This window comes from Amblyomma americanum, chromosome 11, assembly GCF_052857255.1.
Source record: "Amblyomma americanum isolate KBUSLIRL-KWMA chromosome 11, ASM5285725v1, whole genome shotgun sequence".
Classification (NCBI taxonomy): Eukaryota; Metazoa; Arthropoda; class Arachnida; order Ixodida; family Ixodidae; genus Amblyomma; species Amblyomma americanum.
Window position 1 is genome coordinate 109565749 of NC_135507.1, and position 25777 is coordinate 109591525.

General features: G+C 47.1%; 1 protein-coding gene across 2 annotated transcripts in view; it reads right to left on the reverse strand.

Annotated features, from left to right (window-relative positions):
* Positions 1 to 25777, reverse strand: part of Ras85D (GTPase ras-like protein 1) — a 109478-nt gene that overhangs the window by 50095 nt on the left and 33606 nt on the right. For both annotated transcript variants that reach the window (XM_077643484.1, XM_077643485.1), the window contains 3 exons: positions 24481 to 24529; positions 23125 to 23153; positions 7393 to 7477 (listed from right to left, as the gene is read on the reverse strand). In XM_077643484.1, coding sequence (XP_077499610.1) covers positions 7393 to 7477; positions 23125 to 23153; positions 24481 to 24529 — 163 coding nt within the window. The remainder of the gene's footprint in view (positions 1 to 7392; positions 7478 to 23124; positions 23154 to 24480; positions 24530 to 25777) is intronic.

Here is a 25777-nt window from a genome sequence, read left to right on the forward strand (position 1 = left end):
TCAAGTCGTGACACCAGCCCTCTGCGCTTTGCACCAGAGGACAAGCCAACAGACTTCTTCAGGGAAAGAACCTTGAGTTTGGGAACCTGCCGGAGCGCACCCGACAACGAAAAGACGCTGCTACGAGCACCACAACATCGCCAAAGATGTCAACACCGACCATACTGCAGCAGCCGTGGGTGCCGCCAACTTTCAATGGACCCTAGGCGAAGACACCGAAGAATGGTTGGACCAATTTGAGCGCGTGGCATCATTCAACAAGTGGGATGAAGCGGCAAAAATTGGACACGTATTTTTCTCACTGGGGGGCTCAGCACATACCTGGTACGAAAACCATGAGTCATCCCTAACGACATGGGAGCTATTCAAGAAGGAACTTTTGAAGGTATTCGCCAGTGTCGCCACAAAAGAAAGAGCCGAACGACTCCTTGAGTCCGAATCCAGTTTCCAAACGAGCCCGTCCGCTGTTACGTTGAAGAGATGAAGCGCCTCTTTTGCTGCGCCGACCCCAAGATGACCGAGGAAAAGAAAGTTCAGTTTTCAATGTGCGGTGTAAAAGAATAACTCTTTGGCAGCCTCGTCCGCCAGCTGCCAAAAACAGTCGAGGAATTCATGCAAGAAGCCTGCACGATCGAGAAGACCCTCGACGTCCGGGCTCGGCAGTACAACCGCCCTTCCTCTGTCTGTGCAATGCGTCCGGACACGACCACCACTACCAGCGACAACTTGCGGGAAGTTATCCACGAAATCGTCCGTGAGGAGCTACTCCGATTACTGCCATCCTTCCCACAGCCGCAAGGCAGCGACTCTCATGGATGTGATACGGGAAGAAGTGCAACAGGCACTTGGCACCCCGACGGCCACAGAACCCAGGCCATGACCTACGCCGCTGTAGTATGCACTTCTCAGCCCCAACGACAACCACAACGTCCTCTCCAACATGAACAACTTGTTCCCAAACGCCGGCTCCCTGCCCCCGCCCGCCCAGCCTATGAGCAACGCACAAGCCCCAGGAAGTGCGACGCCTGGAGGACTTCCAACAACCGGCCATTATGCTTCCATTGTGGCGAGGCCGGCCATATTCTTCGTCACTGCCCGTACAGATGTATTTATGTATAAAGAAAGGAACGCCGACCAAAGGTTGTTGTCAATCTTTTACCTGACCAGACGAGTTTTCATCAAACGAATCAAGATTTCGTACCGATGTATCGTTCTTCGAGGATTTGCCGTCGACGCCCCACAACCACGCTTCGGCCAACGTCTGCAGGAAATCAACAAGTACTTGCGTCGAGAGGAATACATACCGAACCGCCTTTCGCGCTCACCATCACCGTCAACCTCGTGCTTTGCGTCACCACGGTACGAGGAAGGTCTCCCAGCCCCAAAGCGGAGATTAAAGACAGCAACCTTTGGAGGTGAGGTTGCTCAAGAGCGAAACGCCGAAGATCCTCCACCGACCACGCCCCATGAAGACGCTTAATCTGCTATGCCGCACGAAGACGCTACACTCACTGCACAGACTCCGCACAAAATGAAAACCCCGACCACGGCGCGAACTGCCTTCAAAACGACGCCAACACCCAGAAAAGCTTCGACGACACACACCACCAATAATTCACATATGCGACGAAGCCGGGACCCGACGCCGAGGGCGACATGCAATGCAAGAGCCAGGGCATCCGACTTAGAAGTGACTATCGACGGCCGGAAAGTTACTGCTCTAGTCGACACGGGAGCAAATTACTCGATGAATTGAACATTTGCCGCACAATTAAGGAAAGTTATGTCCACCTGGCATGGCCCACAAATTCGCACCGCCGGAGGCCACATCATTACACCATCGGAGCAATGCACCGCGTGAGTGACCGTCAAGGGATGCAACTATCCTGCGACCTTCGTTGTGCTATGGCAATGTTCCCGCGAAGTGATCTCGGGCATGGATTTCCTTAATGAGAATCAGGCAATCATCGACCTGCGATCCAAGCTGATCAAGCTTTTGCCAACTTCCCCGGAGTGTCTTGGAGGAAGAAGTGAGAGTCCCACCTGTTTAAGCGTCGTCCTGACCGTAGGCGCCACGAAGGCCATTAATGCTGAAGCCATCATTGAGGGGAACATGCAGTTGCTTCTAGACCGAGGAATCAGCATCGGAAGAGGCATCGCACATTTCTGCAATGGCCAGGCCGAAGTACTGCTGACTAACTTCAGCGAAGAATACCGGCACATTAACAGAGGAACGATTACTTTCTTCGATGAAATATCAGACGTATGAGACTCCTTCGCCCTCTCCAACCCATTCGCAGAACATTCGCCTGACCAAGAGAACTCGAACACTTTCTACATCAACTCAGCCCTGCCCCGGAACAGACAAAACCAGATCCGCAATCTGCTTCGGAGCTACAGTGAGTGTTTTTCATCATCACCGAAGGTCCGGCAAAAGCCAATTGCCAAGCATCGCATTATAACCGACCAGCACGACCGACCTCTCCATCAAAGCCCCTACCATGCGTCGCCGCGAGAGCGACAAGCCATCTGAGACCAAGTGGAAGAAATGCTTCGCGACGACGTCATCCAGCCTTCAAACAGCCCTTGGGTGGCACCGGTTGTTCCAGTGAGAAAGACAGCTCAATTCGATTCTGCGTTGATTACTGCCGCTTGAACAACATAAAAACAAACGTCTACACCCCTCCCCCGCTTCGACAACACACTGGACCAGCTCTGCAACACCAAGTATTTCTCATCAATGGACCTCAAGAGCGGTTACTGGCAAATTAGGGTCGACGAAAGAGATCGCGAGAAGACCGCATTCATCACTCTAGATGGCCTCTTCGAGTTCAAGGTGATGCCATTTGGTCTGTGTTCCGCACCAGCGACGTTTCAGCGAGTAATGAATACAGTGCTGGCAGGCCTGAAGTGGCAAATTTGTCTGGTATATTTAGATGACGTCGCTGTTTTCGCCTCGAACTTTAAAGAGCACCTAAAAAGACTTCGAACAGTATTAGACTCCATCAAGTCATCTGGCCTAACCTTGAAAGCAGGGAAGTGCCACTTTGCCTATGAAGAGCTACTGTTTCTAGGCCACATCGTTAGCAAAGAGGGAGTACGCCCGGACCCACAGGAAACAGCTGCTATTGCACAGTCTCCACTGCCGGCCGATAGGAAAGCAGTTCAAAGATTCCTCAGACTGTGCGCATATTACCAACGATTTGTGAAAAACTGTTCAAGCATCGCCGAGCCCCTAACCCAACTGATGAAGGCAGTGCCATTTAAATGGGAAGCGCCACAAGCAGAAGCCTTCAAAAAACTTCAGCGTCGTTTACAGTCCCCACCAACCCTCGCGCATTTTGATGAAAACGCCGGTACTAAAGTTTATACCGACGCAAGCAACGTGGGCCTTGTCCCTCGTTCAAAAAAGCAACGGGCTGGAAAAAGTCATCGCATACGCAAGCCATTCCCTTTCCAAGGCCGAGGCTAACTATTCAACAACTGAGGAGTGCATTGCCATCATCTAGGCTAAGTCTTGGTGGTCCTCATCGGACGACGATGAGGACGCCTTCCTGGGACCCATCAGCCCCAGGTCTTTTCCACAGCAACGCTAGGACCCCGACCTAAAATGCCTCATCGAGTACTTGGAAGGCAAGGTTTCTTCACCCCCCGCCTCGTTCAAGCAAGGACTGTCTTCCTTCTGTGCACGGAATGATGTCCTCGTGAAGAATCAAGCAAAACAGCATACCTTCTTGTTGTACTGGCAAGTCTGTGCAAAGAAGTTCTTCAGGCTTCACACGACGAGCCGACGGCTGGACATCTCGGGTTTTCTCGCACCCTCCGCCAAATTCAAGACAAGTATTACTGGCCCCGAATCTCTGCCGATGTCGCACATTATGTGAAAACCTGCAGAGATTGTCAGCGACGAAAGACTCCTCCAACCCGACCAGCAGGTTTCTGAACCCCCTTGAACCGCATCTCAAGGCCCTTTCAGCAGATCGGCATGGACTTGTTTGGCCCTTTCCCAAAGTCAACGTCTGGAAATAAGTGGATCGTCATAGTGACCGACTCCCTGACACGCTACGCCGAGGCAAAAGCCCTACCGAGCGGAGAAGTCAGCAAATTTTTAGTGGAGTGCATTCTTATGCGACACAATGGCCCCGATGTGCTCATCACGGACAGAGAAACAGCATTCACGGCGGAACTAATGCAAGCCATCCTGCGTTACAGCCAAACCAGCCACCGGAGGACAACTGCATACCATCCGCGGACCAATGAACTGACCGAGCGCCTGAACAAAACCATCGCCGATATGCTCGCCATGTATGTCGATGCCGAACACAAAACCTGGGATGTCATCCTGCCTTACGTCGTCTTCACCTACAACACCGCACTGCAGGAGACCACCCAGATGACGCCTTTTAGGCTCGTCCATGGCAGGGAGGCCAAGAACACGCTAGATGCCATGCTGCCCAACGTTACCAAAGAAGTGAATGTCGACGTCGTCGCCTACCTTCAACGCGCAGAAGCAGTCCGAAGACTTGCCCGATTAAAGATCAAAGACCAGCAGCGGAGCAACGACAGACGCTACAACCTACTAAGACGCAACGCAGAATACAAGACAGGAGACCAAGTCTGGGTTTGGACATCCATTCACCACCATGGATTGAGTGAAAAGCTTTTGCGCCGCTATTTCGGTCCGTATAAGGTTCTTCATCGGCTAGGTAAACTGGATTATGAAGTCATCCCTGACGCAATGACTGCATCCCAGCGACGCCGCGCACAAGCAGAAGTTGTCCATGTCGTCCGTCTAAGGCCGTATTATGCGCGTTAAAGGACGCTGTTTTTCCACACTGTGTTTATTTTCTCACAATTCGTTTTATCTGCTGCTAGTCGCCTTATTTGTTTTAATGCATCGGGTCAATGCTTCTTTGAGAGGTGAGTAATGCCGCGAATCTTTGCAGTGTTTGTTCATTCTTCAAACCTGCCGGCACGCCGCTTTATCACTGTTTGTCAAAAGTTCGCTCTCAGCTTTAAATTGAGCACAGCCGACAGCGGCGGCCGCTGAACACGCTTGTTGCTCCTCCGCCGCCGAGTGATTCAGTCCATTGTGGGCGCAAGTCAGCCCAAATAAAGAGTTTTGTTTAGACACCATTTTCGCAGCCTTCCTGCTCTCCGGACTGCAGTCACCACTTAGTGACACCACCAATATTACAATCCTTTACAAACATTTTTACTTTGCGAATGCTGTTCATAACCACATTGTCCAAGTGTCAGAAGCCATATGAAAATATGAAACCACAGCTTGACTACTGAAGTATCAACCATGGTGTGCAATCAAACCGCATATATCGAACTCTCAAAAAAAAAAAAAAAGGCTACGAGTTTGACCTAACGTGGAATTCAATATAAGGGTTGCAGTAAATTTAACAGCACTCAAGCACACCGAGATGGTGCTTGTATTTCTATGTATTTCTATGATAGGTACTGTGTGCAGGTTAATAAGTGAAATATTTGCAAATTTTTTGTTTCTTCATCTTCATTGCCTCGGAGAACATATTTTTCAATGTTATCAATGGACTGCAAAGAGCTCAGACCACAGCCCTCTATAGATGCACAATAGCTACAAACCATGCTGAGCGCAAGGAGCATGTCGAAGCACATGGGCACAGGTTCTCTCAAGTCCCTGTCACAATTTGCATCAATGGTGTCCTGTTTATCCACGACGTCGGCAGAGACGTCTTCGTCCGCAAGCTCTCCTGTGGTCTCAACGTCGTCATCCATAGAGAAAGTCGCCTACGGCTGCCCCATCACAGATAGCACCAGGAAGTGCGGACAACTGGTTCCACAAATCGTCAAGACCCGTGACTGCTTCATCGAGCTCATCCAACAGATTCGGGAAAACAGAAACCAGAATGTTGGAGGAGTTGTGTAGTTTCTTTTTTTGGCATCATTTCCATGACTTACTCAGCATCGACAGGGTGCCTAAGAACATTGTAATTTAAAGACAGGCCACTAAATGTGAATATCTTTAATGGTTCAATAGACTTCTTTGAATTCTTTTCCTGAGCCCGTTTCTGCAGCACCAAGTCGTGCTTGGTGCATCCCCCCTCTGTACTCCATCTCTCAAGTCTTTTGCAGCACTGTGAAGGCTGTGGCAGCCTGAGCCAAACAGAATGGCAAGCATGGCAAAACATGTTCCACTGCGGCCCTCAAACGACGACTAGTGCCACCAACCCTTGTAAGGAAAAAACAAGTGTCCAGCTGCTCAGCACTGGCGACTGCTAACTCGGCAGATTCTCTGTTTACCGGTGGACTTTCTCAGCTAATTTAACCAGAGAATGAAACGCTTGCTGCACTTCCACAACACCACTCTGAACTACCTTTTCAATAAAGGAAGGAAGTAAACGCAAAAACCAGACAATGGAGCGCATGTGCCTTCTCGTGCACGCACATTTCTTCCCGTCATGCAGCAATTGTACCTATTCAATTACTGCAATAATTTTTTGAAAAAAAGTCGCAATACTGCTCAAACATTCAAAGGACGATTTGTTGTCTTCCTTGGCCCCAATTACATGAAAGCTCTGCCTTTCACAATGCTGCAAACAACTCGTGAGAAGAAGTACAGCCCTGCTTGGAAGGCGTGGCATTATTATTACCAAAGATATTCACTTTGGCACAGTTTTGGTCATTTTTATCTAGACGGCACAAAATCTCGTTTAAAACAGAATGGTGCAAGAGTGGCAGCACAGAATTATGTAAGCAGTGCCCACACTAACCAGATGATGAAAAAAATGGAGGTCAGGATTCAAGCTGAGGAGTTTGGCTGAAGGTAAACACAGAACACACCCATTACTTTTTCCCGCCAAGTGTTGAGGTAGGATTCTCCATAATATTAAAGCAGCGCTAAGCAACAAGGACGAAGAAAGAAGGGAACACACACACAAGCGCTTTCAGGAAGCTGGCGAGGCACCGGAAGCCACCTCCTCCTCTACTTTTCCGGCCTCTCTGCACTTCACAGCCATAGTTCCTTGCACATCACAATTCTGCTAGACAGCATAAAGAAAGCTTGAGCTGCCCAACAGAGCTCAAAAGGTGTAGTGCATTTATGACAGTTACCGCTGTCTGGCGGGCTCGATATAGCTTGTAAATGCATCCGGAGTGAAATACGATCTATGGCAATGTGCATGCGTGATAAGGTCAAGCCATAGGCCACTTGTAAATGACGCAAGTCTTCTGGAGCCCTTCACTACAGCATCCCTCATAGCCCGAGTCGCTTTGGGATGTTTAACCCACATAAACCAAAAGCCAAGTGTACTTGCTGGTGCAGCGTTTCAGTGCTCTAGACAGGTCGGTGGACAATGGGAGAGGGGACAGAGTTGTAACCCCACAAAGGAGGCCGCTGCTGACCTGTACTCCTCTTGGCCTGCAGTGTCAAGGATGTCCAAGAGGCACGTTTCCCCATCGATGACCACCTGCTTCCGGTACGAGTCCTCTGCACAGACACCATACGTAGGGCACCCATGTGAAAAAACAGCAACTGAGGGTTGAATCGCAAAACGCAGAATATGTACATGCACAGTGACAAAAGGAGCGCCCAAAGTAAGCAAAGGCTTACACCAGCGGCATTCATTACAGTGCTTGGCTAAATTTGAAGATAGCATTTTAGAAAATGTAAGCCTCGCCACACGAGAGTGGAATTTAGTTAAATTTTCCACATGAAACGTACTAAGTTTCATGCTTCATCCAACACCCATTTGCTCTACCATGCACAACAATACTAGAGTATTTGTTGATCATGCAACAGATTCTGCCAGCTTTTTCGAGGCCCTAAAAATGCCATATTCTTGTCTAAAAAACTCCCACTCTTGCACAGCCAATGCCTAAATGTTTGCAGGACAGAGCGCAAGAACGAATGGAACACAAGAGCAGAGAGGACGACAGGACCGAGCATTGAACTGAGAGGTTTCATTTCCAGAAGAGGTGAAGCCGAGGGGCAAATCAGGCAACGAGACCAAAGCAAAAGGACTGCAGGGAACAAACAATAACAACAAAAAAGACAAAAACCCGGTGGCTCAAGCAAAAGAGAAGTCATGACCACAAGCAAACTGAAATCGTAACAGGGTGAAGCTCTGAAAAAGCATAAAGCCAGGTGATAGCTTCAGACCAACCAGCCCTCCCACACACAGCAACAAACTTTCTTCAAAGAACAACCAAGAATGCATCAGTACCAAAGCATCAAGTTGAAGGTTGAACAATAGCACAAAAAATTTTTACACCAAGAAAGAGAACGAAGAAAATGGCTAAATATTAAAAAAATTCCTAAAGGTGCAAAGAAATGAGAGGAGGAGGAAGAAGAGGAGGTTAATGCAGCTCCCTGTTCGTGTTCCCTGCTAGGAACTCTCTATTCTAACCCCCAACACTTGTAAATAAATGTAAATAGTATTTCCCCCTAACATCCTTGGTGGCGGTGCGGCAAGACGGAACTACGTAGTGGACGATACCTACCACGGCCGACAATGACGGAAGCATCCCCCCAAGATTCGGCAGCATCAGTGTCCTCCGTCGTCCTCACTCACCCTCGTGATCCTGGACCCTTCTCTGGGGACGATGATGCCGATGTCGATACTTGGCTTCGCAGGTATGAACGGTACAGCGCTAACAACCGCTGGGACCAAACTTTCATGCTTGCAAACATAGTTTTTACCTCAAGGGCACGGCGTTCAATTGGTATGATACCAACGAAGAGACACTGACCAGTTGGGCTGACTGCAAGCAGAAGCTTATCGACCTTTTCGGAAAACCACTCGGCTGGCCGCTTGCCCCTAAAAAAGATCTTGCCAGTCGCGCCCAGGCATCCACGGAGTCCTATGTCTCTTATATTCAAGATGTGTTGTCTCTGTGCTACACAGTGGATACAAAGATGAGTGAGGCTGACAAAGTTGGGCATGTGCTCAAGGGCATCGCAGACGACGCCCTCAATCTGCTCATCTACACAAACTGCGACAAGATCGCCAACATCATAAAAGAATGCCGCCGCTTCGAGGACGCCAAAAGCCAACGGATCACCCAGCATATCGCACGCCTGCCCAACACGGCTGCGTCTTCCTCCTGCCAAGATCTTTGTACTCGGAACCAGCCGACCTCACCTGAGAACGTGACCCGTATTATGCGCCGTGAGCTTGAGGCAATTGGTCTGGCTCCCTTAGCAACTCCTGTGGCCGACCAGCCATTGACCCTTCCTCTTATTCAAGCCGTCGTGCGACAAGAAATTACTAACTTGGGTTTCAACTCAGTCGCCGCAATTCATCCCCCCCAAGTACTCGAAGTCCCTCCTCTTTATCCTGTCCGGCCTGATTACGCCACTCCTCGACCACGCAATCCCTCCGAGTGGCGTACGCCTGACGACAGGCCCATATGTTTCAATTGTTCCCGTGTAGGCCACATCACCGTCATTGCCATAGTCGATGGTACTCCTCCCAGCGGACCCGTTCCTCGACTCCCCCTTCTCGCCCTGGCACTGTCCACTCAAGCTCTTTCTCGCGATCCTTGGACCCATCAATCCCCACCGACGTCTCGCCGCCCCGCTTCAGCCGCTAACCATCCCCACAGCGCCGCCAGTCCCGTTCGGCGCAACGACCACGCGCTTCCTCTCCTAGCCCCTAGGGACGATCACAGGCGGAAAACTAGCTTCTGCAGCGTCTAGAGGTGATGCTGCAGTGACGACCCGGCCCCAAAATCCTCGTTTAGTTCTTCGTGCCCCCCAGAATTTACCGACTATACAAGTCGATGGAGTTGCCGTCTCTGCTCTGGTTGACACAGGCGCCCACATTTCTGTGATGAGTTCCGACCTACGTCGCTGCCTCTGCAAAGTACTGACGCCTGCTCCTACAGCCGTTGTTCGAGTTGCCGATGGCATAACGTCCCCAGTCCTCGGCCTGTGTGCTTCTCGTGCGACGATTTCTGATCGCCAAACCACTGTGCTCTTTACCGTTCTCAACCACTGCCCTCATGAAATCATACTCGGCCTTGATTTCCTTAGTGAGCATGCAGCTCTTATTGACTGTGCTACAAGTGTTGTTGAGTTGGACCTACCGTTCCTCTTAGAACCACCTGCCCCAGTTGTGCACAGTCTCTGTACTGCCGAGTTCACGCTTACCACCTGCAGGCGCTACTTATGTTTTGTTTAAATCTGTTCAACCTCTTCCCAACGGCCAGTATGTCATCACTCCCGACCTTTATTTGCCCGTCACAAAGAATGCTGCCCTTGCACACATAGCTGTCACAGTACCGGCAAACAGCGCATGTCTACCTGTTCTCAACTTCAGTACGCACGTCCAGACGCTTCCTCAAGGCATGTGCCTCGCCTCGCTGTCCCCGACCGACGAGTACGTGATCTCCACAGTCATAAACTGTGTATCGCCCTCTTCGGACGGTCATTTCACAGCTATTTCGAGACCCGACCACTATGCCAATATGATCGCTTCCGATCTCTCCGCAGACCAAGCACAGGCGCTTACCCATTTACTGGCATCCTTTCAGGACATGTTTGATTTCAATGACCACCCTTTAGCACGTACGACTATTGTGCAGCATCGTATCAACACCGGTGATGCCACCCGACAGGCCTGGTTATGCAATTCTATAGACACGCTTTTTTTTTTTAAAAAGAGGCTCTGAAAGGGACTAAAAGTTGCAGTATGCCTGGAATCTTCAAGCACCCTGCTAAACAAATAATGTCCAGCAAAAATCTTTCTAATGTGATCTGTAGAAGCTGAGTTATCTGTAGTCAAAATCTGAATTTCAATTCCTTCGCTCCTTTCCCTCTTCTCGTCACTTTTTGCACACTGCAAGGTCGGCGCTCCTCGGCCGGCCCCATCTCGGGAGGCGGAGCTGCCTGACCCACCGGAGCTAGGCGGCTTATTAGCCGTGGCCATGGTAGCTGCCTGACGTCTGAAAGAATCTAACCAATAGCCATCTCTCAACTTGTATACGCAGGTGCGAGCGGCAGAGGAAGGTGCAAGCATGAAGAAGTCGCCAGGAAGGGCTCGCCAACTTTTGCGTGCGATTGTGGGTTCTCTGCTGCGTGTAGATGTGTATTATTTGGCTCAGGTGTTCACGACAACCAGTAAAATGCGTTTTGGGACTAGTTGGTCCTATCCCAGAATACATTTTTGCACACAAAAAGACGACACAATAAAGACGAGGAAGACAGCCCGGAGAACTTTCAACTGCTTTTTTTCAGAAAAGGAACATGACATTTATACCCAAAAAAGGAAGGAATAACCATAGATGCCACGTGCAGGCCAAAAACCAGAAAAATCATAAAGCAAGGCCACAGGTGACTCACATCTTGTCTAATTTATCTAGAAAGGCAAAACCATCGTCACACAATGTCACAGACGGCACACTCACACATGAACTACTAATATGGTAGGCTTCCATAATATGGTAGGCTTCAGCCAGTTCCCGTGCAAGCATGTCGGTGCTCCTGCACAAGATTCTGGTGCCTTGGAGCCCTGCATCGCACATTGGTTTTCTTGCTTTCTGTTTTTCGTCGTTTTCTTTTCCTCATTCATTAATGTGTGCCGACAGGAGTGAACCGGTACCGTTCCACAAGGACAAATTGTGTTCCCTTAGGCCCACTGTACACCTTCCCACACTTCAACGAAATTTTGTACACTGCCCCTTTTTCACACTTCACAAACTGGTTCACATGCTGGATTTTGCAGTCCGAGTTGTTGCTACTATCCTGTAATAATAGACGACACAGTGATGAGTTTCCTTGGGGCTGAAAAAAACCACGGGTACCTGGAACTTGTTAGCCACGCGCTTGAGGTTATGTGCCACTTTACGCTGATAGGGGATGACTACAGGTTTCACTTTCTTGTATGGAACTGCGAACATTGACTTGTTCCTTTCCCTTTCTGTTTAATATTCTTTAGCAGAGCTTCGGCAACTGAACTCACCAATATCAAGGGACAGCCTGCCTGTCTTAGCTTCGTGATCTGATCATGAAAGCTTTCTTGCACCATGTGACAACAGGACTTTCTTAGGGATGACTCTGGGCACGTCAAAGCGATAGCACGTTTCACCGCTTTTGATTGCTTGGAATCAACTGGCAATAATTCCTTCTGTGCACATTGTTGGTATTTCCAGCAAAAGCCTTCATCCCTAAGGGTTATTTTCAAGCCTAAAAATTGCAAACAGCTGTCATTGGCGAGTTCAAGAGTAAAATCCAATCCTTTGGCAAGCCGTATAAATTTAGTAAGAATGTCCTCCACGAATTGCGGATAGGTCAAAGGTAAGTTTCTTCGAAACAATGAAAAAACTGTCTATATATCTAAATATCTTTAGCATGTTACTGTGGTCAAGTGCCTCGGATAATGATCTGTCTACCCCAGTGAGAAAAATGTTGCAAAGGACAGGGGCCACGCATGACCAGATACAGATTTTGTTATTCTGTACATATTCACTCCCTTTGAAAGGGAGAGCGGTGGAACAGAGATAAAACTTTAGGAGTATTAAGAAGTTATCAACAAGGCATACCAGTACTGTTTTGAAAAGACACCACTTTGTTCATTTCTATGCACAGTCGCCAACAACTCGCTCTGTGGAATAGAAGAGAACAAATTAATATCTTCTGCCATGCCCTGCCAGACTATGCCCGAGCAGCCGGAGAAAGTCAAGCAACCACCACGTACTTTGATCGACTCTGTTTATTCCCAGTTCGTGATGGGTATATATACAAATGTGTGTGTCAGCTGACATGATAAGGCACGTGCCTAGCACCATCTAGGTTAGATAAACAGAACTTCTGAATACCACATTACTGACCCTTCAAAAAGAGTAACTTAATAACTAAAGTCAATTCCGGCCAAGAAGAAGAGCACGACGCATGGTGTTGTGGCGTGAGACACAAAAACACGTTTGTGGCATGTGTTGAAGGCGTCGTGTATAAAATACCACTGTCTTGCAGCAGGGTCTACGTCGGCCACACAGGAAGGTGCTTAAATGAGCGGTTATGGGAGCACAATTACCACAACTCTCTGGTCAGTGCCCCTGGCAACCCAGCAGCACACTGCGCCATGCACAAGTGTGAACCTCTTGTTTATTTATTCAAGTCACTTCACAGGCTCCAAACTTCGGAGCATTGTGTGAAGGGATTACAAATATAGGGGCAAGGTAAGGAGTATGCGTAACATGGTCATACAACGCTGGTTGATTGTTAGTACCAATCACTACAACGCAAGAACGTCTTTATACAATAGTTAATGACTACAGAATATGGCAGTTACTTCGGCAACAACGCAAGATCATCACTACAACGTTCCTACAACGCAAGAATATCTTTATACAATAGTTATTGATGCGTTAGTTACTAAAAAATATGGTGGTTACTTCGGCAAGCTACAAACGAGTAGCTTATTGACTGCTGGTGCTGAGCACTGAAACGCAAAAACTTCTTTGCGCAATAGTTAATGACGCGTTAGTAACTAGAAAAAATACTCGTCACTTCAGCTCTAGAATGAACAGGATCACGAATGTTGACGGTGTGTTGCAGAAGACCATTCCAGTGGGTGATAGCCTGCGGCAAGGCGGATGAATTATGAAGCCTTTCCTGAACCCGTGCTGGTTAGTAAAAAAGAAATTATTGATATCTAGATGCTTCACAATGCCCGATACGATGATGTGTTCCAAAATCTTGCATGGGACGGATTTCAATGATATTGGGCGATAATTACAGGGACTTGATTTATCACCAGATTTGAAGATAGGGAAGATTTTTCCAATTTTCCAGTCTTCTGGAATATCTCCGGTGGTTAGAGACTGACGAAAGATATGAAAGAGAATATTGCTTGAATGCTCAACAGAGTTTTTGACGATTTTCGAACTGACATCATCGACACCGGCGGAAGTCGATATCTTGAGGTTGTTAATAAGATTTTCAATGCCGGTGACACTAATTTCTATGGGGCTCATGTATTGGTAATCTATATCAGATAATGATGGAATAGTGGAATAGTCTTCCTGCGTGAACACTGCAGCAAAGAAGTTCAAAATATGCGGGCAATTTTCTTGACTAATTGCAGCACCAGAGTCATCAAACAAGGAAATCAGAGGCGCAGTATCAATAGGCGATATTTCTTTCCAGAATTTTTTGGGGTTGTACGTCATAAGCGATTGAAGGTCATGAGATTAGTATTTAAACTTGGCTTTGCGGATGGCACTGCAATATTCTTTACTGCCGGTTTTGTGTTTCTGCCATGAAGCTGGTGTGCCAAGTCGTTTAGCAGCTTTGAAAAGTCGCTTTTTCTTGTTTTCCAGTGCATGCACACATTCGGTTAAACCATAGTTTAAACAAGTTCACACGAAATGAATGTAGTGGAATATGAAGGTGCATTAATTCCTGCAAGCAGCGTTTAAACAAGAGCCAGTTGTCATTTACGGAACGCTGAGCAAACGTCGGAAGGTACGAGTCGCAAAAACGTTTGCAAAAACGTTGCAACTGGATAGAACGACGTTTCTTCTTAAATGGAAGGACAAGACCACAAGGGAATTGTGGGAAGCATTTTGCATGGCTTCAGTAAAGGATGGTGGCGGGTTCGTTAGCGACCCATCTGTGGTTTTAACAAAAAAAATTGTTTTTAGCTGGCCACTTGTACAATTCATGACTTGCGAGGATAGTTTGTATCTCGCATGGTTAATGATTGCTTAGCTATCTCGGCTGGTTTTAACGCATGATTAGATGCATATAAATATGCACCATGTCGAAAATGAACTCAGTTGAAAGTTCGCGCTCGTGCCCCGTGGTGTTCCTATGTGATGTTCTCCCTTTGTCTTGAATATAGCGCTCCCCAGTCTCAGTAACAACTGGAAAACACAATAAACACTCAATGTCTTCGCTAGTCTTTAAACCACAGTGGTGGTCCTCTTTGACTTATCGAACGCCTCAGTTCTGGAACGTCCCTTCCAACTGGAGTCCGAACAGATGGCTGCTGAGGTGGGTCATGGTTTTCCTGCTGTGGTTCGCCAAGTGGTGTTACTGCTTCAGGCGAACAACTTGTCGCAACTTCAGGTAGCGTAACTGGTCGAGGGCAAGGTACCAGTCGATCCCGATTCCATGTGTGGCCATCATTAAGTTTGTGGGTGTCTTGACTACATTGGTCAACAATGGTGAACGGACTTGAGTAGCCCAAAGCGCCCTTAGGCACATGGCCTGGCAACTTGACTCGCACCGGTTGACCAGTTGTTAATGGAGAATGCTTCGCAGCTCGTCGATGGTCAGTGTACATCTTACTCGCTTGTTGCCTTTGCGCTAGTCTGCTGCGGATGGACTTCATCGCTGCCTGCGGATCTTGGAAAACTGTTTACCCGGTGCTCCAACAAGATCCAGTTTTGTTCTGGGATGACGGCCGTGAAGAAAGACTGAATGAAGGCTTCACTCCTGTGGTGGCACGTGGTGTGAAACGGTAGACTCCAAGGTATTCGGTGATAGCTTCCTTCAAAGGTTGACATTCTTGTGTGCAGACTTGAACATACTCTTTGAGTATGTGACGAAAGAAGAAGGCACCGACCAAAAGAAAAGATGGGATGAGTACCCGATTAAACCTCTCTACCTGCCCGTTAGCTTGCAGGTGGTAGACTGCCGAGTACATAAGGGCACTGCCACGTTCCTTGAGAAAACTGTCAAACTCCAAGGCTGTAAACTGAGCACCATGATCACTCACAATCTCGTCTAGATAACCTTCCCTGCTGAAGATACTTCACAGAAAGGAGATGACTGTTGCAGTAGTCACTTTCGCTGAAAAACAAAACTCAGGCCACTTGCTGTAGTAGTCGATGGCTGTAATGGCTAAACGGCAATCTGCAGGCACATTGGAAAAAGGGCCCACAATATCGATCCCTAGCTTCTGCCATGGTGCAGATGGGAATGTAACTGGCTGCAGAGGTGGTGTCATGGGTTTTGCAGACTTGTCAACCGATTGGCATACCCCGCAAGATGCAATCAATTGCTCTACTTGCTTGCACATAGCAGGCCACCAGTATTGCTCACGTAGTCACTGCTTTGTCCTTGTTATTCCCGGATGGGACTCGTGGGCTGCGTCAAGCAGCCGTGCTACAAGGAACGAAGGTACTACAAATTTGTCTCCACGAAGTAGGAGGTCTCCAATGAGTGAGAGCTCAGTCTGCACCCGGTAGAACGGAACTGCCTCGGCAGGCAACATCACTGCAGGCCATCCTGAAGTCACCCACTTTATAACCTGCTGCAGCAGCGGGTTCTGCATTGTTTGAACGACAAGCTCTGCATGAGTAATGCATGTTGAGACAACACAAATGGTCACTTCTTCCACACGATCTCTGAGGGGGCATCCTTGAAAGAGCATCAGCAACAGTATTCTTGTCACCCTTCTAGAATTCAATCATAAAGTTGTAAGCCAGCAGCCTGGCGTGCCACCTTGCAATCCAGAAAGGTCGGCGGCCTACTCCCTTTGCACTAAGGGGTGTGACCAGAGCCTGATGGTCAGTGCGTAATATGAATGGATGACCCCAAAGGTACACTCTCCAATATTCGCATGCCCACAAGCAAGCAAGGGCTTCCAGTTCCCCAACGGAGTACTTCTGTTCCTGTGGGGGAAGGCCTGCGAGAAGCAAAAGCAATTGTCACTAGTGCATCATTCCTTGTCTGTTGCAACACTGCTCCTAAGCCAATGGATGAGGCATCCGTAGTGACAATAATGTCACCCGCAGGATCAAAAAGGTGTAAACATCTTGTGGCCACCGAATATTTCAGCTGCTCGAAATAAGCTTGTCGTGCGGGGTTCCAAGTGAATGTGGCATTCTAACGTAGCAACTGTAGAAGCTTGGGCAAGTTGGTGTGACATGGTTTTTTTAGCAGCGCAGGGGACAAAGGACGTGACAAGTGTACAGACACGGCGCTGATCAGCGCCGTGTCTGTGCACTTGTCACGTCCTTTGGCCCCTGCGCTGCTGAAAAAACCAAAATAACGTAGCAACTCGTGAAGGGGCTCGACAACCACCGCATAGTCAGGTACAAACTTGGCGTAGTAGCCTACCATACCCAAGAATGAGCGCAGAGTACCGTCATATATTGGTGCTGGCACAGCCTTGATGGCTTCGCTATTGCTTTGCAAAGGGCGCATCCCCTTGTGACTGATCCTGTGACGAAGGAAGTTGATTTCTTGTACAATGAAAATGCATTTGTCATTCAGCTTCAATCCAGCCTTTGAAATCAAGTGCAAAACTTGTTTCAAATTTCTTAAGTGCTCCTCACGTGTGCTTCTGTACACTGACATCATCGATGTAGCACAAAATGTTTTTACAGTTCTGCGAAATAGTGACCATCATTTTCTGAAAAGCAGACAGTGCTGACGCAAGGCCGAAACAGACTCGTTTGAATCTGTACAGTCCAGTATCGGTTATGAAGGCTGTCAATTATCTGCTTTCAGGGCTCAGCAAGACTTGGTGATATGCAGCTGCTAAATCAATCTTTGAAAAATACCTTGCGCCATGAAGTTCGTGCAATAGTTCTTCCGTGTGCAGCAGCGGAAATTTGTCAACGACAATTGCTTTGTTCGGTTCGCGCAGATCAACACATTCTTATCTTGCCGTTTTTCTTCGCAACTACTACGATTGGCGACACCAATTCAGAAGCAACAATCTTTTCTATGACATCTTCATGCTCGAGGCACTGCAGCTCTTCGTATACCTGGTCTTGCACTAAAAATGGCAAATGCCACAAATTATTAGCAACAGGCCGATTCCTTCTCTTATCTTGACCTTATGAACAAAGTTTGTTGCCAGCCCTAACTTCCTATCTTACAAGTGCGAAAACTGGCAAAACAAATCAGGGTCAAGGCCTTCTGGCGCTTGCGTAATATGGGCGCATTGCAGTGATGTACCATTGATGTGCAGCCGCAGTGCTCCGATAGCGTCGATGCTGAGGATGTCAGTACCGTCCTTGACAACGTAGAAAAGTATCTCGATGCGCCGATCCTGGAAGACTACTAGCGCCGTGAAACACCCCTCGATGGTTATTCTGCCGTGAGAGAAATCGTAAAGTGACGCTAATGTTGGCTGCATAGGAAAGCATTTCAACCTTGAATACGTGGCGGTCGACAGAATGGAGACGAGGAAACATATAGGTACATCTTGTAAGAGGACTTCTGTGTATATCCCTCCTTTGGTCTGCCGGTAGAGAAGCAACACGATGAGATCGCGGGACGTACTGGAGGTGTCGACTTCTCAGACAGCGAAGGCTTGCTCATTTGGCATGTCGCTCCTACAGACACGCTGAAAATGTCCTCGTTTGCCGCATTTGCTACATGTTTTACCCCGCGCCTTGCATGTCTTGAAATCTGCAAGGTGCGTGAAAACCCGCAACAAAAACAGGACTTCTGCTGCTGCGGAGGCGGTAACCGCGATTCTGTGCGGCATGGCATCCGATGTTTTTCCACCTTTTGAACGCTCACAGCCAATGACTGCAGCTCGAGTGAGTATTTCGTGTCTTCTTCGATACCGTTCGCAATAGCCAGTGCACGTTCAAGAGTGAGCAAAGTACCTTCTAGAAGTAGGCATTCCCAAAGAACAGGGTTGCACGTTTTCGCTACAAGTTGGTCACAAATAAAATCGTCAGCCTGCTTACCGAAGTCACAACACACTGGCAGCTCACGCAACGCCGTGACAAAAGCTGCTGCAGTCTCCTCAGGCAGTTGGGTGCGCTGTAATGTCACTCCACGACAACGTTCGTTTTAGAAACGAAGTAAGCATCCAACGTAGACACCGCTGCATCGTACTCGTTGCTCGTACCACTTCCTTCCTTTTCCCTTGCAGGCGGCGTTGACGGTTTCTCCTCCGGCAACACGTAGTACAAGCGTTGGCCTTCCACACTCAAACAGTGCAGCAGCAAAGCTTTACGGCACGCAGGTGAGTGGGCGTCGCTCCCCGATGCCAGCAAAATTCTTGAAAAGGCGGTGCCACTGCGTCCAAGGAATGGCAGACTTCCCAGGTGTCAGAAGGAACTCAGGCGGTTGGTGCAGGCTCATTGCTTCAGCGTTTGGTCATTTCACAACTCGTCGCCAACTGTAGAATCTTCCGCCATGCCCTGCCCGACTACGCCGGAGCAGCCGAAGAAACACGAAGCCAAGCACCCGCCACGTACTTCATCAACTCTGTTTATTCCCAGTTCGTGATGGGTACATATACAAATTTGTGTGTCAGCTGACATGATAAGGCACGTGCCTAGCACCATCTAGGTTAGATAAACAGAACTGCTGAATACCACACTGCTGAGTTTGTTTCATGCAAAAATTCAATAATTTCAAGAGTATTCTTAACGGCAAACGGGTCGTCTACTACTAGTCTGTTAAGTTCCTTCAGCAGGAACTGGCTTACTAGGTTCTGCCAGGCACCCCTTTCACTGACTATGCACCCAAAGTCAGAGGGAAACTATTAACTAGAGGGAAAGCTGGCGCCCCGCCTATGAAAGTTTGCATGGAGCTTCCTTGAGACCACCTCAGCCACCATGGGCGCTCCAAGCATCATGGGGCGCAGAGCTACCGACTGCAGAACCACAATTTTCAGCCAAAAAATAATTAAAAAACAAATGTTGCTCAATAATCAAGAATGCCCTAGCGTTTAATACCCTGTCTATAAATTGCAACAAACGAGCAGAAAAGCATGTAAATATAAAGCTTGCCCAAAATAAGCGATGGCTTCCTCTCCTATTGGCCAAGTATTACAGACCACAAAAGCCTATATTTTGTGCTTAACAGGTGCACTTTTAAAAAGACGTATTCAAAAAAAAATGTCGCTTCAACATTTTAAGAGGTTTTTTCATGGTTTTTCAGAAAACAAAAACCTTTTATTGGCGTCATGTGCTGATGAGTTTTCGCTACTATGGCTGTTGCGCACTACGTTTACGCCGAAGTCGTCTGTGCGCAGGGCACACCTTGGATACGGAATGGGGCATATCAGCAACGCCACTCTGTGTTGCAGTAAAAAACCGACTGTCCCACACCAAGTAGCTCATCGCCATAATGATTCTTTGAGCGCCCATGGCGGCTCAGGTGCAGCGCCGCCAGCTTTCCCTCAGTAGTAAGAAATTATGCCTAAAGTGTTCCGTTTCGGTGCACCTAAACTGCACCTAAGCCTAGATGCACCTAAAGTGCATAGTCAGTTTAGGTGCATAGTCAGTGAAAGGGGTGCCTAGCAGAACCTAGTAAGCCGGTTCCTGCTGAAGGAACTTAACAGACTGGTAGTAGACGACCCGTTTGCCATTAAGAATAGTTTTGAAATTATTGAATTTTTGCAGGAAACAAACTCAGCAGGACACATGTTTTCTGTAGATATTGTTGACTTGTTCATTTCTACTCCATAAAGAGAGTTGTTGGCGGCTATTATGTTATGCATAGAAATGAACGGAGCGGCGTCTTTTCAAAACAGTGCCGGTAGGTCAGTTGACAACTTCTTAGTACTCCTAGAGTTTTATCTCTGTTCCACCGCTGTCCCCTTTAAAGGGAGTGAATATGTACAGAAGAATGGAATCTGTATCGGGTCATGCGTGGCCTCTGTGCTTTGCAACATTTTTCGCACTGGGGTAGACAGATCATTATCCGAGGCACTTGAACACGGTAGCATGCTAAAGATATTAAGATATATAGACGGTTTTTTTCATTGTTTCAAAGAAACACTCACCTTTGACCTATCCGCAAATCATGGAGGTCATTCTTAGTTATTTTTAGACGACTTGCCAAAGGATTGGATTTTACTTTTGAACTCGCCAATGACAGCTGTTTGCAATTTTTAGACTCGAAAATCAACCCTATGGATGAAGGCCTTTGCCGGAAACACCAACAATGTGCACAGAAGGAATTATTGCCAGCTGATTCCAAGCAATCAAAAACGGTGAAACGTGCTATCGCTTTGACGTGCCCCGAGTCATGCCTAAGAAAGCCCTGTTGTCACATGGCGCAAGAAAGCTTTCACGATCAGATCACGAAGCTAAGACAGGAAGGCTATCCCTTGATATTGGTGAGTTCAGTTGCCGAAGCTCTGCTAAAGAATATTAAACAGAAAGGGAAAGGAACAAGTCAATGGTCGCAGTTCCATACAAGAAAGTGAAACCTGTAGTCATCCCCTATCAGCGTAAAGTGGCACATAACCTCAAGCGCGTGGCTAACAAGTTCCAGGTACCCATCGTTTTTTTCAGCCCCAAGGAAACTCATCACTGAGTCGTCTAGTATCACAGGATAGTAGCAACAACTCAGACTGCAAAATCCAGCATGTGAACCAGTTTGTGAAGTGTGAAAAAGGGGTAGTGTAAGTGTGGGAAGGTGTACAGTGGGCCTAAGGGAACACAATTTGTCCTTGTGGAACGGTACCGATTCACTCCTGCCGGCACACATTAATGAATAAGGAAAAGAAAATGACGAAAAACAGAAAGCAAGTGAACCAACGTGAGATGCAGGGCTCCGAGGCGCTAGCATCTCGTGCAGGAGCACTGACATGCTTGCACGGGAACTGGCTGAATCCTACCATATCAGCAGTTCATGTGTGAGTGTGCCAAAGGTTTTGCCTTTCTAGATAAATTAGACAAGAGGTGAGTCACCTGTGGCCTTGCTTCATGGTTTTTCTGGTTTTTGGCCTGCACGTGACGTCTATGATTATTCCTTCATTTTTGAGCGTAAATGTCACGTTCCTTTTCTGAAAAAAAGCAGTTGAAAGTTGTTCTCCGGCCTGTCTTCCTCGTCTTTATTGTGTCGTCTTTTTGTGCGCAAAAACGAATTCTGTTCATGACAACACAATGCGGGGATTGAGAGAGTTGATGTGCTCTCTTCAAAAGGTGTTTCAGAGCCCCTTCAAAACCCAATGAACACTTGCATTGCATGGAACAGGGATCCGAACCCTGCCCACTTATATGCGAGGCAGATGCTGCGACTACGCAAAATTCATGATACTGCTGCGTAATTAAAGCGGTGTATATGTTTGCATGGCTGTAGATACATGACACAATGTTTATTACAGTCATTCTGTGCAAGCAGGTGGCCCGCCAAACCCCATGCCAGCAGGTGTCAACTGCATAGTGATCACATGTAACCAGATGTACATGACGAGTACAACACTTCCGGTGTAATATTTTCCACCTCATTTGCATTTTCACTGAGCTGGTTGAGTGCCTTGTGTACCACCTCTGCTTGTACGCAGGCACTGCGCCTAGAGCCGTTTGCCAGGCAGTGCCTTGCTCAAGCCCTCTACAGAAGGTGGCGCAGGCATTAGCCCAGGCGTAGCCTCCTACAGATGCTCAACAAACACGCATGAACGAAGGGCACCCAAGCCAACAGAACAGCAACCACGCCTAAATGTGCCGCGCTTTTCTCTAAGAAACAGCACAAACACAAGAAATGTTGTTCCTAGCTGTGTCCTCATGAAAAGCTAGGCACATTCAAACATGGTATTAATAACTAGCTTTTGCTCTGCAGTTAGATGTTTTAATTCTCAACTTCAGCTGGAGTGATCATGTGCAAAATAATTGAGGTGCGGCTCAACGAAAACTCAGTTTCCCAAGGCAAAAATTAAAAGATGCACCACAGGATGTGAAGTTAAAAGCATATAAATCAATTGTAAGGCCCACTCTGAAATAGACAAGTATTTGGTTCCCAAATCTGAAATATCTCGTGTAAACAAACGTACGTGTTCAGAGAGTGGCAGTGAGATTTATATTTTCCTTATGTCTATGAACGCAGTCTGTAACAGAACTTCTCTCAAGAGCAGAGTTACCAACATCGGCTATGCGCAGAAAAATTGCTAGGCTCAAGTATTTTTATCCGTTCCACCATAATTTCAATTTTTATTCTATCTTGTATTTGTAGCCACCAGGAAGACATCTTGTACTAGCCATCCCTGTGCAGTTGTGCCTTACATAGGAAGAGTTGACATTGCAAATTTGTTTCTGTTAAAACTATCATAGAATGAAATACGCTTGGTCAAGACGTATTTGATAAAACTAGTTCACTAGAAAGTTTTGAAAAAAAGAAATGGAACTGTGTTATATTGATTGAATGTACCCTCAACAGTATTTGGAAATAAAATCATTCAGTGCTGCAAGTAAGGGGCCACTCACCTATTGTTGGGTCGTACTCGTCCACAAAGCTGAAAAGAGAACAACGATCATCAGCACAAGCTGCTCTCAGAAAGTGCCCACTTCCCGTTTCTGAAGCTGCACGTGCAGACCAGAATGGCACACTCCTCTTCGATGCATGTGCTAGCCACTGGTGCGCATTGTATGTAATGCCAAGTACTCTCGCAAGAAAACTTGAAGCTTACTGCACATACTTAAGGGAGACACTGGTCTCAAACCTACTTTCCTTATTTTTAGTCAAATCTGGACAAAACTAGATCACCCTGCTCAGTTTTTGTGCTGATTTATAGAGTGAAATTTTTCCATAAATTAATTCCTAAGATAAATTAAATTTATGCCACTGTTTAGTAGCTTGGTGAAAAAAATTGCTCAATAAAATTAATAAAATAAATAAAGAAATAAATTTCTCAATTGCTAATTTTTAATGCATGGTTGAATCGTCTAATCAGTAAACAGTGCAATAATCAGGCATTTTTCCACTTTACCCTTAATAATTTTCCAGCACTTGTAACAGCAGCATTAAAGGGACCCCGTTATGATTTCAATGGGCATATTCTAGTGCAACAGATCTGCATAGGCGGCCTTTGCGGGCATTCGAGTCAAATTCTTGTGGGCCCTATAATTTAGAAATAGTTTTTTTAAACCTCTGCTTGCAATAGCTTGAAACCTCACCGATGACATCAGTGGGCAGTCTGAGCAAGCCTTACGCAGAGCTTTCAAATTTGACTCGAATACCCACAGAAACCATCTCTACAGATCTGTTGCACTAGATTATGCCCATCGAATATTTCAGGGCGCCTTTAACTGCCATGCGTCGATAAACTTTGCAAAATTGTATATTTCTGAAGTGCGATTGAACAAATGCACTTTGATGATTGCAACAACTGTGCCTTCAGCGTCCCTTAGCAAACAAATATCTGTGTCCTAGGTGCCAACATATCGACATAATAAGACAGCAAGGTGTGGACAATTTTTGCACCGTTAAATCATCTGCTCCTGCACAAATTCGCCCCACAGGATGATCTGAATTTAATATCATGGTCGAAATACTGATTTCCAGAAAGAAGAAAATTGCTAGAGTTGGCGAATAGTGGCCGTACATTCCAAAAATGTTATTCTTATAAAATGAGAAGACAGTACCAAGTTAGCCAGCATGGGAGACAGCTGAGCGATGCATGCAAGAGATTAGCACATTTTATGTGCCAGGAAAATGCAAGGCCTGACAGCCAACACAAGTTATGAAAGGGCCAGTCCATTAACCACTGCTACTACCCAATGGTCAGAATGTCCAGGTTCCTGACAAACTGCCCTTCTAGAGCAAGAAAGGGGAACACTCACTGGTTCTGTATGAGCTGGATTGTCAAGGCACTCTTTCCTACGCCACCCGCTGTAACAGATGTTTGTGCAAGAGTAAGTCACTGCATCAACAGCAGAAAAAAGTGAATGTTTTAAGCACCACTGCTTAACACCAGAACAACAAAAACCTCCGACAAAAGCAAAGTTTCTGACTGTACAGCACCGAGATATGGTTGCCAACAAGCAACAGGAAATAATGGCCACCAATAGCCACACTGCAGCGTTAGATAATGTGCCGTTACAGGGGCACTGTTTGCACTGTGGCTGGAATAAAAGCCAGAAACCTGTGCTCAGCTGAATACCACCGCCATTATTAAGTATCCTGCGAACAGCTTCAAAAGGTCCCTTACACGTCACCCAGATGGACATCAAGACCTGACAGCAGACATACAACTACAGGAGTCCCCAACAGTTTGGGGCTTCCTTTAAGTTCAGAGAACCGCAAGGTTCGCTGAAGTCTGCTGGGGTTTGTTAGTTTAAGATTGGCATCCAGAGGCTTTCAAGCAAACACACTGCAAGGTACTATTCGGTTGCAACAAGGTCTCACGACAGCATTTCTAATCACTTTGTTCTCCCGAACAAGACTGAAGCATCCTTGCTTTTCTTGCTACAGGCATTATGACAGCTGTTTCTGGCTTTGGCTCGATTCTGGAACCCACACATCGCAAGAACGACTATCTGTTAATACCCCAGTCACACTGACGCCATTTTAAAGGCACGACATTGGCCTTCATTCTACAGAGGGTTTACCGAAGCAGTAGCCGCATTCCGGGCTGCCAGTCATCTCAGCAGCAGTGCTGATACTGACTGGGCGCAGATGTAGCATTCACTCAACATTTCAGACATTCATGAAAGCTCATGTTTTGCCTCGCTTTGCCACCTCATGACTGTGCGTCCCAAATTCCTTCTGCAGTCCCACTTGGCCAAACTTTACACTTCCAGCATTGTCGTGTTGTAACTTGGACTTGCTTGGACTGCTTGGACTTGGGGTCCGCAGTACTTTGTAAACAAATAAATACGACCTAAACTCTAATATGCATGCATAGTGTGGGACCCATATAATATATCTAAAAAAACCTGGAAAGAATACAGAGAAGGGCTGTTTGGCTTAGCGTAGACAGTTGGGCTAGTTGGTTCACAGTCGCATTATGATACATCGTTCTGGCGCACGAAAAACACGGACGAAGGAAGAACAGACACACAAACGCCGGACATCAACTGAAGTTTATTCACAAAAACCAGTCCTATATGTACACGTGTGACCACCAGGTAACTGATA